This window comes from Arachis ipaensis, chromosome B1, assembly GCF_059453495.1.
Source record: "Arachis ipaensis isolate K30076 ecotype BB chromosome B1, ASM5945349v1, whole genome shotgun sequence".
NCBI classification, from domain to species: Eukaryota; Viridiplantae; Streptophyta; class Magnoliopsida; order Fabales; family Fabaceae; genus Arachis; species Arachis ipaensis.
The window spans coordinates 77,971,171-77,987,612 of record NC_142436.1 but is presented as its reverse complement, the minus strand read 5'-3'; the positions used below and the strand labels follow the sequence as shown (position 1 = coordinate 77,987,612).

The following is a 16,442-nucleotide window of genomic DNA, read 5'->3' as shown; positions in this document are numbered from 1 at the left end:
TGTTAAAAACGTCTATTTTTAAAGATATTTTTTAAAAATTAAAATTTAACACATAAAATGAATTAAATTGTATTATTTTTATTAAAATTAGACTGGACAAATCAATTTAGCAAAAAAATTAATAAATTAAATTTTGAACCGGTATAAATTAATATTTTTTATAAAAAATTACTATAATATCCCTATTATAAAACACAACTAAAATATTCCTATTATATATATATATATATATATATATTTATTTTGAAAACTTTAAATTATAACCCTATAACGATAGAGAAGAAAAGGGTTAGAATTTAAGATTCTCAAAATTAATATATATAATAAGAGTATTTTAGTCATTTTATATAATAGAGATATTGTAGTCATTTTTTATAAAAAATAATATTAATTTAGACGGATTCAAAATTTGATTCACTATTTTTCGATCAAATTAATTTGTCAGACCTAATTTTGACAAAAATAATATAATTTAAGTGATTATATATGTTAAATTTTAATTATTAAAGAATATCTTTAAAAAAAAGACGTTTTTTGCGTCTTTATAGGAGCATCCCCTTAAAATTATATATATTTGAAATAAATAAAAGAATTATTTGCAATCGAACGTTCCAAAATTTCTTTATTCTATTTTGTCGTCCATTTTCTGACCACCTCGTTAACAAAATTTCTTTATTCTATTTTGTTGTCCATTTTCAGGCCAGCCCGTTTATCATTTTATTTTATTTTTTGAAAAATATTTTGACAAAAAATATTACTTTTAGATAAAAAAATCTTTAAAAAATAATATTCTTTTTATTTGATGGGTCGAATTTTTGGGTAGGATCAGGAGAAATATCGACTAAAAGTACAACTTTTTTTTTGAAAAAATATATATAAAAAAATAAACGGGCCACCCGTTTAGTCCACGGACTAGCTCGTTTAACCGTCATTTTTTTCGAATTAATCGGGCTCGGCCCGTTTAGCCCGAAATTTAAACGAGCTTAGACAAAGCATGTCCATTTAAATGGGTAAACGAGCTGACCCGATGAGTTTGATCCATTTTGACAGTCCTAACTAATGGAGACGATGATAATAGCTTAAAAATTGAAATTTTCAAAAATTTGGATGGAGTTTATCGGGGTTGAGTGAACTCACTCTTAAAAAAAAATGACATTTCTAAAATTAAATTTAGTATATTGGCTTTGAAAAAATAATAATTTTTTTATTTTATTTTAGGAAAAAATCCTAAAAATAAACTTTATTTTAATACATATGAATATACTTTTGTTGCTAAAAAACGTTTCCCAAAAAGTGTTTCCTATGCTTAATTGCTTAGTATGCGCTTAATGAAAATTTTTCAAGGCAAGTTTTCAAGTTACTGAATTTACCCGCCATTCGAATTCACAGAGGTTTTTCTTCTTCACCTTCCTTCGTCTCTCGCCGTCGCCGCCACTCACCATCTCCGTCTCGTGCGCTCACCACCGTCGTCTCGTGAGCTCACCGTCGCAGCTCACAATCGTCGTCTCGCGCGCTCACCGTCGCTGCTCCCAATCGTCGCAAGCCTCCTTGGCTCATCATCGTAGCTCACATCGTCGTCTCGTCGCTCACCATCGTGCACTCACTAGATAATCATTCTCTGATTCACTCTCTATCTTCTCTTTCTTGCTCATTACCTCACTTCTTCTCTCGTTTCAGTGTCGAAGAAGGTGCGTGTGGCTATGATGATGATGATGATGAACAACAATGGCCAAAAGAGACAGAGATGGTATGTTTCGTTTTTCCTAAATTTGGTTCTGTGAATTGTGGAGGTTCTGCGATTATAGGGTTTTTAAGTTTGGGGGTTTAGCTTCTGAATGTGTATTGTTTCTGGTTGTTGGGGTTCTAGGTTCTGATTGTTAGAGAAGGTATGTTTCTGGTTCTTAGGGTTCTAGGTTCTGATTGTTAGAGAAGGTATATTTAACTGCATTTTATATATAAAGAAGTGCTGGATTTGAGATTTTTGTGGTATAAATAACTGAATGCCCTGGTTTAGATGAACATATATATAATGAGAATATAGAATGAAAAGTGAAAAGTGCCCTTTTGATTAAACATCCAGTCCGATTCAATACTCTTTCAAATGTCGTGATTCATTCTTGTGCAACCTGCAGGTAGCTGAAGTGAGACAGAGAGTTTCTAACATGGCAGGGGTTACGAAAGAAGAAGTTCCAATTAACACACTGAAGTCTTCTACTGAAGATCAAGAGAATCAGGATAAGTCTGCTGCACTGAGCTTACTTAGCATTCAAGGAACTGCATTGATGTCTATTGCTGTTGGTTTTGTTGTAGTAGCAACGATATGATGGACTTGAAGATGATCATCATCCATTTGGTTGCTTCACTTGGGAAGAACTCTTCTTTTCTTGATTCTTTTAAATTTTGCTTAGTTTTCTCTTTCTCACTTTCTGAAATGTCAAGAGTATGCATTGCTGTCTGATTTGTTCTTTTCAACCTTTTGTTAGTAAAATGTCTGATATGCTTTGATTAATTTGATATTAAATTTCGCAAAACCTGTTCACCATAAGTTCGGCAAAATGTGATATTGAGGCAGGAAACTCTTCAGCTTGGGCCAGTTTAAGGGGTTTGGACTTCTGTGTTTTATTTCTTCTAGAAACTTCAATATAATATAATATGATACATCAGTGTAAATCCTAAACCCTTTTAATGGTAGTTACTTATCTGGAAGTCTTTTAATACCTTTTAAAAGCCATATTTATGGATAATTGCAGAGAAATACTAAGAATGCAAGCATGGAAAAAGGGAAATTAAATTCAATCTCTTCTCTAAGTCTCAACTAACTTGATCTGTATTAATCATCATCCATGTTCTTAGAGTTTATTAACTCAATGATTGATCTTGAACACAAGTTTTATCAGAAACGTAATTAAGCAATGCATACCAGAGCTGTTTACTTATTCAATTTCCTGGCAGCTTTCTCATGTAATTTCCCCTGAAATTCGAATGAGTTCTATTCCACTGTTTGATAAATGGTCCCTGGGATTTTATCTTGTATGTGTTACTTTTTCAGGAGATTTTGAAGGGCAAGTTCGGTTCAGGTTTATCAGTGATCATAAAGTCTTGTTGTTTTCTCCTAAGTATTTTGTTGAAGTTTTCACCCCATTACTTGTAAAATTATCCTGTCAGCTGCATTCACTCGGATGTGTGCCACTTCTGTGAAAACAATTAGTCTTACAACTTGGGCCTAGTGTCAATTGTGATATTAACTAGCTCGTTGGCATTTCAACTGTCAGTTATGATCTTGTGTTATTCTCATTTTCATTGTTGTATCTTTTCTTACCTTCTCTTCCACTTTATATTAAAAACCTTGTTTGGCTAGAGATTTCTATGTATATCCTTGCTGCCTACTCCAATTATGCATTCTTTTATTAATAATATGCTGAGTTACTTATCCAAAAGTGGGGAAAAAATAATTTTCTGCAGACTGAACAGAAGCAATGAGGCTTGGTATCAATGGACCTTGGATCACCAAATCATATCTTGAAATGATCCTTGATAAAAAAAGGTTGGATTTGGATGCACTTTGACTTTGTCTTTTTGCACTCTATGACTTCTCAATTAATCGAGTTATTTTTTATTGTTTGATATTATTTCTTGTTATATATGCTGATAACTGCTCCAATAGGATAATTGTTTTGAGGATAATGAGCCAATTGGCTAAGCATAACTTAACAAAAGTAGATTATATTAATTATCAAGATAAGAAGCTCAATTTCCTTGATGATCTGACTCATGCTAAACCTGATATTGTTTTCTTTTTACCACTTCCAGGTGTTCCTCATCATAAGAAGACGCATGGTTTTCAAGTGTTTATTTGTTCTGGAACCTAATGTGACCAAGTGTTTATTTATTCTGTTGTTTTTGATAAATTCCTGCAAAACATGTGCATGCTTACACAAGGATTAACAGCTTCAATTTTTTTTTAAAAAATTTACTAATATAAGATTATCTCCTTGCTTCAGAATTATTTGAATTGATTACATATGAAACTCTATCTCATGTATCAATGTAACATAAACATTGTTAATTGTTAAGTTTTGTTATCTTTTTTCTTGCATGAGTGATTATTATTTTTCTTCTTTAGCCATAAACTTTGATATTTGAACTTTTATGAACTTGTTATGTATTATTTTTTCAGAAATGCCTTGCTCATTGGTCACTGATTGAGAAGACTAGAAGACTAGAAGAAATACATTTGTGCCTGGAAGTCAAGGCACTGCAATCATTGCACCAAAACCAATTCGCGCGACTCCTGACCTTGTTACCGGATTGGAGGATTTGTCTCGGCCATGGACTCGATCCCTCAACTGATCAAATGGCTATTTGCTCGCAAAACCTCTGTTAAATTGTCTTTGTAAAGTTCTAGTCCAAACACAGTAGGAGAGAGAGGGGGGGGAGAGCCAGAAGAGATTGTTTGTAACCCGCATTCTGTATTATACATTTATTTTTATTTTATAATATTTGATTAATTTAATTAAAAATACAGAATTATATATATGAATTTAAAAAAGCTTAGCCTCTGAGAATTGGCAATGTCTGAGTAGGCATTTTCTTATAGTAACAAATCCTGATTGAATATAAAAACATGTGCATAAAAATTAAATTATTTTAAGATTTATTTATTTTCTCACTTTTTTTACTTATTTAAACTTAACAAAATTAGTTAATAATGTGATTTCTCTAATAAAATCTAAACTTTAAATTTTCGTTTTACATTGAGAAATATATCTTTTAAAAAACAAATTTAAATCAATTTTCGATTAGAAGGCATGTAGTTGGGAAAGAGCTTGTTTCATAATTAGATCAAGAACTAAAATAACTACCAAAGACAACAAATCCCACATTATCATTCTTTAAATTCATAGTTGTCAAGAACGAACGCTTCATCAAGCCATTTTTTGCCTCAACCTAAGTCCCTGCCTCTGTCTGTAAGCCTTCTTTGCTTTCAACTCATAGGCTTCTTCCATTGGCTTTCATCTCTTTCCGGTTCGAAGAGTTGCTGCCATTAACTTCACTTCATCAAGCCAGGAAAGAAGCTCGACATCCTATTAGGATAGTTTCTTTATTTAGTTAAAATTTTTCAAATTTACATTATATAAAAATTAAAAGATTCTAAAATAAAATTTTGAAGATGAAATCTTTTTGGATTTTATCCATAATTTAATATAATCTAAACCACTTTAATTTAAAAAATGAAGCTTATATTAAATGTGAAGAGAAAAAATCTTCCAACTAAATGTAATCCTTGTGGAAGTTTCCTTAATTTAATTTAATCTAAACAACTCTAATCTGTGTTATTAGGATTAAACCAAACGAAAGATACTCTCCAAGAAACCAAGAAGAAGAAGAACCAAGAAACTAAGAAGGGAAGACCTACAGAACGCAGGAATGATTCCAGAGGAAAGATTTGATGCAGCAATAACTGAAGAGGAGCTAGATGCTCTTTTAACGATGGATATCAAGGAGACGATGGAAGATCTGTTTCCCTTGGACTTGGACGATACTCAACTGCATTCTTGGGATGACACTCTTTCAAAGATGGATATGGAGGATAACCCTTGTGAAGAGAAAAAATCTTCCAACGAAATGTAATCCTTGTGGAAGTTCCCTTAATTTAATTTAATCTAAACAACTTTAATCTATAGTGAAGTTTCAATAAATGTGTTATTAGGATTAAACCAAACGAAAGATACTCTCCAAGAAACCAAGAAGAAGAAGAACCAAGAAGAAGAAGAACCAAGAAACTAGGAAGAAGGGAAGACCTACAGAACGCAGGAATGATTGCAGAGGAAAGATTTGATGCAGCAATAACTGAAGAGGAGCTAGATGCTATTTTAACGATGGATACCAAGGAGATGATGGAAGATCTGTTTCCCTTGGACTTGGACGATAATCAGCTGCATTCTTGGGATGACACTCTTTCAAAGATGGATATGGAGGATAACCCAGAAAAGATGAAAGAGGAACTGGATGCTCTTTTCATGATGGATACGAACCGGGAGGAGACGGAAGCTACCAAGCATTCTCAGCCTCAGCTCCAGCATTCAACGAATATGGAAGAGCAATGTGCTATTGACGTCCATGTTAATCAACCACCTCAGCCTTGCTCCCAGCCTCTGCCTCTGCCTCAGCCTCAGTTAGAATCTCCGCCTCAGCCTTGCTCCCAGTCTCTGCCTCGGCCTCTGCCTCAGCTAGAATCTCAGCTTCAATCTCAGCATCAATCCAAGTCGCAGACAGATATAAACAAGATGACTGATCAGTTTTTTAATGACACTTGGGGTTATCAACCACCGTCACAGATGATTGCCGCAGTGGGTGGTCATCAACCACTTCAATCTCAACCGCAACCTCAGGTCTGGACTTGGGAGAAGAACAAAGCTTTTGAGTTGGTTATGGCCAATTGTTTACAGGATGCTATACACAATCACTGGAAAACCGTGGCTGCTCAACTCCCTGGAAAGACTCCGGCACAGCTGCAAGAGCGATTCTTGAAAGTGATGACCGACGTTAATGCCATCAAACACGGTTATCCTGGGAACATGAGCATCACGATACCTGTGCCTGCTACCCCATTGGAACACAGCCCTCTCTCCATTCCCATCGTCAATGCAACACCACCACCTCCACCGCCTCATTGGACTCATCATCATCACAGGTGACTCCTCTAAATGTTTTCATTCCCTTTTTATTTCTTTATTTATTTTTTGCCCATACAGATATATGGATACTCAGTGATACACTTACATTCATATCCAAATTGTTAGCGCTCCTGCTAGTGTCTGCGATGTTTTTATAACTAATTTTGCATCCCAATCATTCTTAATCAAACAAAGAAACAAAATAAAAGGCAAAAAAAAAAAAATTATACTGATATATGGAGACTCGTAAAACTATTTTTATATCAATTAAATACAATTGTAATGTAGAAATGAAAAATTTCAAATCTTAGTTTTATAATTATATACAATAGAAGTTGATCCGTTGCCATTTTAAAATAACCCCAATTTGTATTTACAACATAATTAAAGCACAATTCATACTTTTTTATTTTGTGATTAATCAATATTTTTTAAATTTTTTGGTTAAGTCTTCTATTCTGTTTTGTAAATACATCTTGGTAATATTATCATGATAGGATGGAGGCAATGGCGCTTGCGGCAGACATGGCAGTGCCAATGGATATTACCTTACCGTCATCAACCATGTCAGGGGCAAGAAGAGAACAAAACCGACATACTAACAGCACCATAATCCAACCCGAAACTTTACCTGTAGCTTCTAGTGACAACAATAAACGGCGACAAACAGTTCATTGGACTTTACAAGAGCACAAGTACGTATTAATTATATGTTTGTTGTTTAAAGGTCAGACAAAAAGAACTTTCCTATAAAATCTGCTAATCATTCATTATATCAAACTATCTCTTTGGCAGGTTGTTTCTCAAAGGCTACGAAGAATTAGGAAAACAATGGTCAAGAATTTCAAGTGAATATGTTAAAACAAGAACTTACGCACAAGTTGTTAGTCACTCTCAAAAATTTTTTGAACGCCAGGAGAAAAGAGCTAGAGGAGAAAATCTAAGAAGAAAGAGTATACTTGACATAACTGATTATCGTACGTGGTTTTTTTACTATTTTAAAAATTATTTAATTTGTTACTCTCTAAACTCTTTGAATTATTTAATCATGGTAGTTATCTTATTTTAATTAATGTTTTATGTAGGAACTATAACATAATATGTGTGTTTTATTGGACCAAAGAGAATTTACAAAAAAAGAAGGAGACTATTCAAGCAAGAAGTTTTAGTAGTATATTTAGTTTGGTTTAATTATTACTTTAGTTGTTTTTCTTTTCTAAAATGTGAATATATGCCAATTTGACATTATTAGAGAGTAGTATATGGCTTAGTTTGATCAATGGTGTAGGAATATAGGTATGTACAAAACAATGGTGTAAGTATTGGAATATTTGATCCCCTAGCTCTCTTGCTCTGATGGCAATGCCGAAGGAGTGGTGGGCTAGGTCTTATCTAAGGTCTCGATGGCTTTGCCGAAGGGACTTTAGGTGGGAATAAGGTATCTTTTTAAATAATTATTAGTTTAAAATATATTAATTTAAGTGAGAACTCTTTGAAAGTTTTTTATAATAGAATATATAATATTTATATATAATTTTTATCAAAAATATTATATATATACTAAAAATTAGTCACTAAATTAATCATCATATATTATATATAAATACATATATTGTCTAATTTAATTTTGCTTCTTAAAACATATTAATTATATACTGTTAAATGCTAACTAATAAAATCAGAACGATAACATTGATAATAGCTACAAGTTACAGGAGAACCATAACATTAATAAAGTCACTATGATTTGATATTTTTCTTAAATTCTATTCAAATTGATAATGTAAAAATATTAATTCAAAGTAAAATAAGTGTAACTCTAACTCTGGCAACCATTTTCTCCTCAAGTTCAAAATAACGCACTTACTTGTGATATACAATAATCACTATTACATATTTCTTCAATTAGAAAAGAAAAAAAATGAATTCTTCCACCATACAAATTGTTTTAAAAATTCTATGAAGAAATAGAAATGTGAACTGTGTTTTGTAGAATACATATGAAGTTATCTGCAATAGAATCCAAAAACCACTTCCAAGTTAAGAATACAAAATCAGCAGCTAGAAATTTCAAAGGTTCACTGATGTAACCAAATTCATTTCAAAAGGGAACACAATACATAAATGCCCTTTACACTGATCTATTTATTTTTAAAGTATCAACACTCCAGAGGGTGAAATGGTAAATTAAATATTAAGTGATGAACTTGATCAAACAGCTTTCCAAGAAGAAAGTGGAGTATCAGAGTTCTTCCATGTAGGTACAAAACCATCTGGAAATCTATCACCCTTGACAACATCTACGGCAGCAAAGGACTCGAGTTCTGTCATTTCTTGTGGTGTAAGTTTCACAGACAAGGCTCCAATGTTGTCATTAAAGTTCTCAATTTTGGTGGTTCCGGGTATGGGGCAGACATCATTGCCTTGGTGGTGAAGCCATGCCAATGCAAGCTGAGATGGAGTACATCCTTTCTTCATGGCGATTTCGTTAACCCTCTCGAATATAGTCTTGTTTGTCTCCAGGTTTTCAGGTTGGAATCTAGGCAGAGCCTGCAACACAACACACAACATAAGATTTTATAGTTTATGTATCATTATGAACATTTGAAAAACATAATATAGTAAGATGCAGTGTTATACAGGGAAAACTGTTAAATTTGGATTTGGTATGTGTTATGAAGTCAATATATATTACCATATATCTTTTTAAGGACACTGATTAACAAAATCCTAACAATAATAATAGTACTAGGTAAGTTATCCACTAAAGTTTGACTTTGTTAAAATTTGTTAAAAACACCAAGTTTTGAAGTAGATGAAAAAGTTTGTCTCAGCAAATGAATAAGAGTTCTCTGGCTTCCAGTTTTGCTTCTCTAAGTTTATTTATTATCAATGTAACCAATGAACAAAATCTTATATATCTGCTCTATAAGATGATTACCAATTAACAAACTTCGATTCAATTTCTAACCCAAAAATTGTATTAAGAACAAGCCATTAACATAACTCAAACCCCTAGTGTTAACTAAGCAGCTAAGAAATTCACTAAAGTGAGGCCCTTAACACAAATAAAACAACCCATTCATCACCCCCGAATTATACAAAATCCTCAAAAGGAAAAAGGACAAAAATTGAGGAGTATGGAACCTGTGCGGAGCTTGATGAGGAGCTTCTTAGCGGGTTGAGGAGGGGTGGCTTTCTTGCGGGACAGATTTGCAGCGACGTCGCCGCGCGCATTCTGGTCGTCGCTCTTCAGATCGTCGTCAAGCGCCATCGGAGAGGCGGCAGGGTCGAAAAGGGCTTGATAGGGTTTTTTTTCTTTGGATAAAATATGAGGGTTCTTTTGGTATTTTAAAAAAAATAAATATATGTTCAATTAGCTATTTTAATTAATTTATAAGAATATTCGTTTTTTAAATAGAATATTCCATTATCTTAAACGTTATACTCACGGTACGGACTTTATTGAAAAAAAATTAACGTATAGAGACTCAATTAAAAGGAAAAAAAGTATAAAGACCTAATTGAAAATTTTGCGAAATTATAGGAATCAACAGACTAATTAAACCTTATTATTATGACACTTTTAATGTATGTTTATTGCATTTAATTAGTACTTGATGTTTCAATTGAATAATAATAGATAAGAATTTTTTTTTTAAATTTTTTTAAAACATTTTATTTTACTAAATAGTGGTTGGTTGATTTTTATCTTTTACCAAGTCATTAGAATTGCTGATATGACATCATTAGCAAAAAAAATAGATAGTTTAAACTCATTATGAAAGAGTTGGTATCAGTTTTTATTTATTATAAATAAATAGATAGATAGATTCTCTTTTTCAACCAAAAATAAATTAAGATTACTATTATTAGATAATTTTAAATATTTTGTTTTAACTTTTAATAAATGCATAACAATTGTATTAAAAATCAAACTTTACACAATTTTTTATAATAAACTTCTTGATTAATATCTTTATCGGACACATATTAGCCAAACCCTTTATTAATAGTCACTGGCATGTGAATTTTCTGGATTGTCAAAATCTTCACTACTACAATCAACTGCAAGTTGACCACTATCTGCAACTGAATAAGGACTCTTTTTTCATTGGCACAAATTCTCCATAAACCCTTATTTTATGTATAGGCAGCAGAATCCAAAAACCACTTCAAAGTTAAGAATATACAAAATCAGCAGCTAGAAATTTGGAAGGTTCACTGATGTAACCAAATTCATTTCAAAAGGGAACACATACATGCCCTTCATACTGATCTATTTATTGAAAGTAACCAACACTCTTGAAGGTGCAATGATAAAATAAACATTGTGATGAACATGATTAAACAGCTTTCCGAGAAGAAAGTGGTGGAGTATCAGAGTTCTTCCATGTAGCTAACATATCCTCTGCATATCTATCACCCTTGACAACATCTGCGGTAGCAAAGGACTCGAGTTCTGTCATTTCTTCCCGTGTAAGTTTCACAGACAAGGCTCCAATGTTGTCATTAAAGTTCTCAATTTTGGTGGTTCCAGGTATGGGGCAGACATCATTGCCTTGGTGGTGAAGCCATGCCAATGCAAGCTGAGATGGAGTGCATCCTTTTTTCGCGGCCATTTCATTGACCCTCTCGAATATAGTCTTGTTCGTCTCCAGGTTTTCAGGTTGAAATCTAGGCAGAGCCTGCAACAGAACACAAAACATAAGGTTTTATAATTTATGTATCATTGATGAACATTTGAGGAACATAATATAGTAAGATGTAAGTGTTATATAGGGAAAACTATTAAATATGGATATGATATATGTTATGAAATCAGTGCATATTATCATGTATCTTTTTAGGACACTGATTAACAAAATCCTCATAATATTAGTAGGTAAGTAATCCACTGAAGTTTGACTTGTTAAAATTTGTGAAAGGCACAAGGTTTTGAAGTAGATGAAAATGTGTGACTATGAGCAGAAAACATGATTAAGGAAATGCACATCACACAAACCTTCCGGAAGTTGTTCTGCGACAAATTATCAAGCAACTTTGATCCGGATGAAAAGAATCCGCGGCCAAGAGGACTATATGCAACAATTCCAATGCCAAGTTCCCTGAAAAGGACAATATTTGGAAGCCAAAAATTCAGAAGTCCTAGAAATAGAATTGCTTGTTAAAAAGAACATTAATCCTTGTGCTTTAGATTCACACCTGCAAGTTGGAATTATTTCTTCCTCGACATCTCTGGACCATAGAGACCATTCAATTTGCACAGCGGTTATGGGATGAACAGCATGTGCTCTTCTGATTGTTGAAGGCGACGCCTCAGATAGACCGACGTACTTTATTTTTCCCTCTTCAACAAGTTTCTTAAGCTCCCCAATCTTGATTAAAACAATTACAAGGAAAAATTTGAAGTCATCATACATATCTCTTCATATATGCAATTATCTCACATCCTAAGATTGTATCAAGTGTTTCCTTAACAAAGACACATATATACTAAATGCAGATTGGGGTTGTTGTACAATACAATTGTGATGCAAAGCTGGTGATTTATATTTTGGTCCCAACATAATTACAGGTACCAATTTCTAAGTTGATCTATGTATATCTGGAATAATAATAGAGACAATTTACTGATTTTACAAGGACTAGAAACTTATTTAACCCTCCATTAATGACATCAAGTTGGTGATAAAGCAAAAACAAAAAGAGAAAGAAAGAGGTCTAACAGTGAGTTCGATTGGCACGCGAGTATCAACTCTATGCTGAAAATAGAGATCAATGCAATCAATGTCAAGTCTCTTCAAGCTCCCCTCACAGGAAGCTCTCACATATTCTGGATCTCCACGGATATCGAATTTCCTTTCCCCAATAATATTGATTGAAAATTTGGTTGCCAATTCAACCTTCTCTCTCAGCCCTCCCTTCAGAGCCTGCCAAAAATTGAAACTAACTACAATAAAAGACATGATATCTTCACATAGAAAGAGTATACATCCCAATAACTGTTTGATCTCTTAAACAAAGTTTCACAAGCCGAGACTCAAACCCTCGACACTAGTTAGTTATTGAGGATGGAAAAGACTCCTTACTACTTCACCTTAGTCCCCTGATTTGACATTCAGAGTGTCATGAAACCACTTATCCAAAACCATAAACTGATAGGAAGATGTACATGAACAAGAAACAGAATATTCTCTGTCTTGTTCTTACTCTATCTCAAGAGATATCAACTAACTTGTATATGCAAATAACATTAGTCTAATTATAACCAAGGAACTTCATATCAGAAAAACATAAGAAATCAAAAGAAAATCCAAAAGGGTAGCTGAATTAAAGATCAAGTAGGAACCTTTGCAATTAGAATTTCGTTGGTGTGAGGGCCATAGACATCAGCAGTGTCAAGGAATGTGACACCAGACTGAATAGCATGGTGGATGAGAGCAACCATGTCTGGTTCTGGTTTTGGAGGTCCATAGCCAGAAGACATTCCCATGCAACCAAGTCCTTGCTGAGACACCTCCAAGCCCTGTGAACCCAACTTCATTCTTCCAACTTTAGCCATTGTTGTAATGTGAAGATGATGGTAGCACTATGATATCAGTGGAAGAAGCTGAATGAAGCTTTGTGAATGTTAATTGTCAAATGACTATAGCTGTGAAGCGTCAAATGGCTGAGTATAGTTATTCTAAACAAGAAAGTAAATATAATTTTAATAAAAAAACTTGTCCCACTCCAAGCAGCCATTATAGAATATAGCAATTAGAAAAAGAACCCCACAAGCCCACCCCCATTTAACTAATCAAATGGTGGACCTCTTATTTTCTTTAAAAAATGTTAATAGGACCTTTCACCTCATATATTTACATTGAAAAACTACTGGATCTTGAAGAAATAAAATAACACAAAATGAGTACTTACTTGTTAGTTATATTCATCCACTTATGACCATAAATTTTAATATTAAAAACAAAATACAAATCACTGAATCATTTAGATATGAAACTTTGCTTCCACCTTAGTCAAAGATTAATAGTAGAAGGCATGCCAATGCACTTTTGATGTGCTTAAGTCTTTTGTTTATTTAGACGGAGAAATACACAAGACACACACATGAAGTTATCTGCAATAGAGTTCAAACTTCAGATCACTTAATTAATTGAAAGAACAAATCAACAGCAAGAAAATTAAACAGCTTTCCAAGAAGAGAGTGGTGGAGTATCAGAGTTCTTCCAGGTACTTAGATCGCCGGCGTATCTATCACCCTTGACTGCATCCGCGGCAGCAAAGGACTCGAGTTCTGCCATTTCTTGTGGTGCAAGTTTCACAGATAAAGCAGCAATGTTTTGGTTAAAATTGTCAACTTTGGTGGTTCCAGGAATGGGGCAGACATCATTTCCTTGGTGGTGAACCCATGCCAATGCAAGCTGAGATGGAGTGCATCCCTTCTTCGCCGCCATTTCATTAACCCTCTCAAATATAGTCTTGTTCTTCTCCAGATTCTCAGGTTGGAATCTAGGCAGATTCTGTAACACACATAAGATTAACCAAGCTACTTTACTTGTTTAACTTTGTTGATCGAGAAAACTGTATTCTGTTTTATGTGTTCAGTTAGTAATCATCATTATTATATGATAAAATGCTAAGTATATAACTAAAGGAAGATCAATACAGAAAATAATAGCGAGTTCATGATTAAAGTTTGAACTAATGAAAAATCGTAAATAATGCCAAGGTACACTTAATTATGAAAATGCTCAAGTAATTAGCACTAACTTGTGTTAACACAAACCTGTCTGAAGTCACCCTCAGATAAATTCTCAAGTATCTTTGTTCCTGATGAAAGGAATCCTCTCCCAAGAGGACTATATGCAACAATTCCAATACCAAGTTCCCTGAGAAGTATAAAATTTAAAAGCCATGAAATTAAATTGTGGATCATATATTTATATTGATGATATAGGCTATGATAATCCAATCATATAGATCATAGTAACTTCTATACAATGTATGCCATTGGATCATCTTAGTGTTTCAAACATCGAGTTATTCGTTGTCTTAAACTGCACCTGCAAGTTGGAATCACTTCTTCTTCAACATCTCTTGACCAAAGAGACCATTCTAACTGCACAGCTGATATGGGATGAACAGCATGTGCTCTTCTGATTGTTGAAGCTGAAGCCTCGGATAGACCAATGTATTTTATTTTTCCCTCCTCAACAAGCTTCTTAAGCTCACCAATCTTAACTTGAAATTGAAGAAGTGAAAAAAATTGAAGTAATCACACATAAAGTAGTCTATTTTTTTACTTCATGCTCTTAACAATTAAAATGTCAGTTCCATATAACAGATTGCATTTCCATAAGAATATGATATTCAATCTTGTTAACTGATAGAGAATTATAGAATAAAATGGAATACAATGAAACATTTAAACATGTGTTCACCGAAGTAGTCCTAAAGATTCAAGATTAACTAAATAATAGTATTAGCACAGAGAAAGATTCAAACCGTTATTTCGATTGGAACACGTGTATCAATTCGATGTTGGTAATAGAGATCTATACAATCAATTTCAAGTCTCTTCAAGCTTCCCTCACAGGCAGCTCTCACATATGATGGATCACCACGGTTCTCAAACTTTTCATCATCAGAAATGCTGATACCAAATTTGGTTGCCAATTCAACCTTCCCTCTCACCCCTCCCTTCAAAGCCTGCTCAAAGTTCCAAACATTTCATCATAATATCATATGCACAAGCCAAAACAAAAATTATGACATAATAAGAAATGACATTATTCATTTATAAAATTCAAACTTGAGAACTTGCTTAAGAAGAATCCATGATCAATAACAGAGAGAAAAGCAACACAAAATCTTGAAAACACTCGGTATTTTTTCACTTGGATAAAATCAACTGAACTGTTTATATCAACTTATCTGTCTCCAATTAAGTCCAAGGATCAGAACAACCAAAAAAAAAAAAATTGAAGAAAAGTCAAAAGGGTAGGTGAATCAAAGCTCAAGTAGGAACCTTTCCAATCAGAATTTCATTGGTGTGAGGACCATAGACATCAGAGGTATCAAGGAATGTGACACCACTTTGAACAGCATGGTGAATGAGAGCAACCATGTCAGGTTCTGGCTTTGGAGGTCCATAGTAAGCAGACATTCCCATGCAACCAAGTCCTTGCTGAGATACCTCCAAACCTTGTGATCCCAGTTTCATTCTTCCAACTTTAGCCATTGCTGTGTTGTGGTGATGATGTGCTTGCAAGTTGCAACTATGATCAGTGTTCGAAGAGTGATGCAGAAGTTTTATTTGGCTTCTTTGAATGAATGTTCTGAGCTATGTGCCTACTCTTATAAGTAGTTGAAAACTCCATCATGACAGCAAGGCAAAGATTATTAATTAATATCATATTATTAATCATTCACTTCATTAGAAATCATTATGACTAATGAGGATAAATTTATGACTATCTCCATGTTGAAATAGTATTTACAACACTTTTTATGTACCAGTATATATATATTTAAGGTTCCGATTGTTGGATACGTTTGTTCTTGATTGGTATATTTCAATACTTTTATTTTTCAGTAGGTACAAAATAAAATAAATTATCTGTAAGAGAATATGCCCTAGGTCTTAATTATGTTGGTTTTCATCTCTGATATAGTGATATGTCTTTATCTTCTTAAATGCAATGAAGTTAAATGGATTTGGTATTTGATTATCTCACTAAAGTTGAGGTTTTGGTGGGC

At 33.4% G+C, this 16,442-nt stretch overlaps 3 protein-coding genes and 1 long non-coding RNA gene across 6 annotated transcripts; 2 read left to right on the top strand and 2 right to left on the bottom strand.

Moving 5' to 3' along the window:
- Window positions 1-1,318: 1,318 nt before the first annotated feature.
- Window positions 1,319-4,553, top strand: LOC148577170 (uncharacterized). Of its 2 annotated transcripts, none has more exons than XR_015902378.1 (3): window positions 1,319-1,747; window positions 2,133-3,544; window positions 4,178-4,553. It is a non-coding gene; the product is annotated as an uncharacterized LOC148577170 (long non-coding RNA). The 2 variants fall into 2 exon arrangements; XR_015902377.1 differs by having other exon boundaries at window positions 3,811-4,553.
- Window positions 4,554-6,431: 1,878 nt separating this feature from the next.
- On the top strand, window positions 6,432-7,868 carry LOC148577169 (uncharacterized). The gene is made up of 3 exons (XM_088502850.1): window positions 6,432-6,694; window positions 7,175-7,372; window positions 7,763-7,868. The coding sequence occupies exons 1-3, from the start codon at window positions 6,432-6,434 to the stop codon at window positions 7,866-7,868; spliced, it is 567 nt and encodes a 188-aa protein (XP_088358976.1).
- Window positions 7,869-8,599: 731 nt separating this feature from the next.
- LOC148577168 (putative aldo-keto reductase 2) lies at window positions 8,600-13,830 on the bottom strand. Of its 2 annotated transcripts, XM_021122207.2 has the most exons (6): window positions 13,695-13,830; window positions 13,030-13,365; window positions 12,407-12,610; window positions 11,883-12,055; window positions 11,683-11,785; window positions 10,805-11,365 (listed from the first exon to the last, which is right to left on the bottom strand). In XM_021122207.2, exons 2-6 carry the CDS (start codon window positions 13,240-13,242, stop codon window positions 11,024-11,026), a joined length of 1,035 nt encoding a protein of 344 aa, XP_020977866.1. In that variant the 5' UTR covers window positions 13,243-13,365; window positions 13,695-13,830; the 3' UTR covers window positions 10,805-11,023. The 2 variants fall into 2 exon arrangements, with proteins under 2 accessions (XP_016194595.1, XP_020977866.1); XM_016339109.3 differs by lacking the exons at window positions 10,805-11,365; window positions 13,695-13,830 and adding an exon at window positions 8,600-9,227 and having other exon boundaries at window positions 13,030-13,568.
- On the bottom strand, window positions 13,714-16,094 carry LOC107635593 (putative aldo-keto reductase 2). The gene is made up of 5 exons (XM_016339114.3): window positions 15,712-16,094; window positions 15,189-15,392; window positions 14,747-14,919; window positions 14,470-14,572; window positions 13,714-14,203 (listed from the first exon to the last, which is right to left on the bottom strand). Exons 1-5 carry the CDS (start codon window positions 15,922-15,924, stop codon window positions 13,865-13,867), a joined length of 1,032 nt encoding a protein of 343 aa, XP_016194600.1. The 5' UTR covers window positions 15,925-16,094; the 3' UTR covers window positions 13,714-13,864.
- Between the last annotated feature and the right edge of the window lie 348 nt (window positions 16,095-16,442).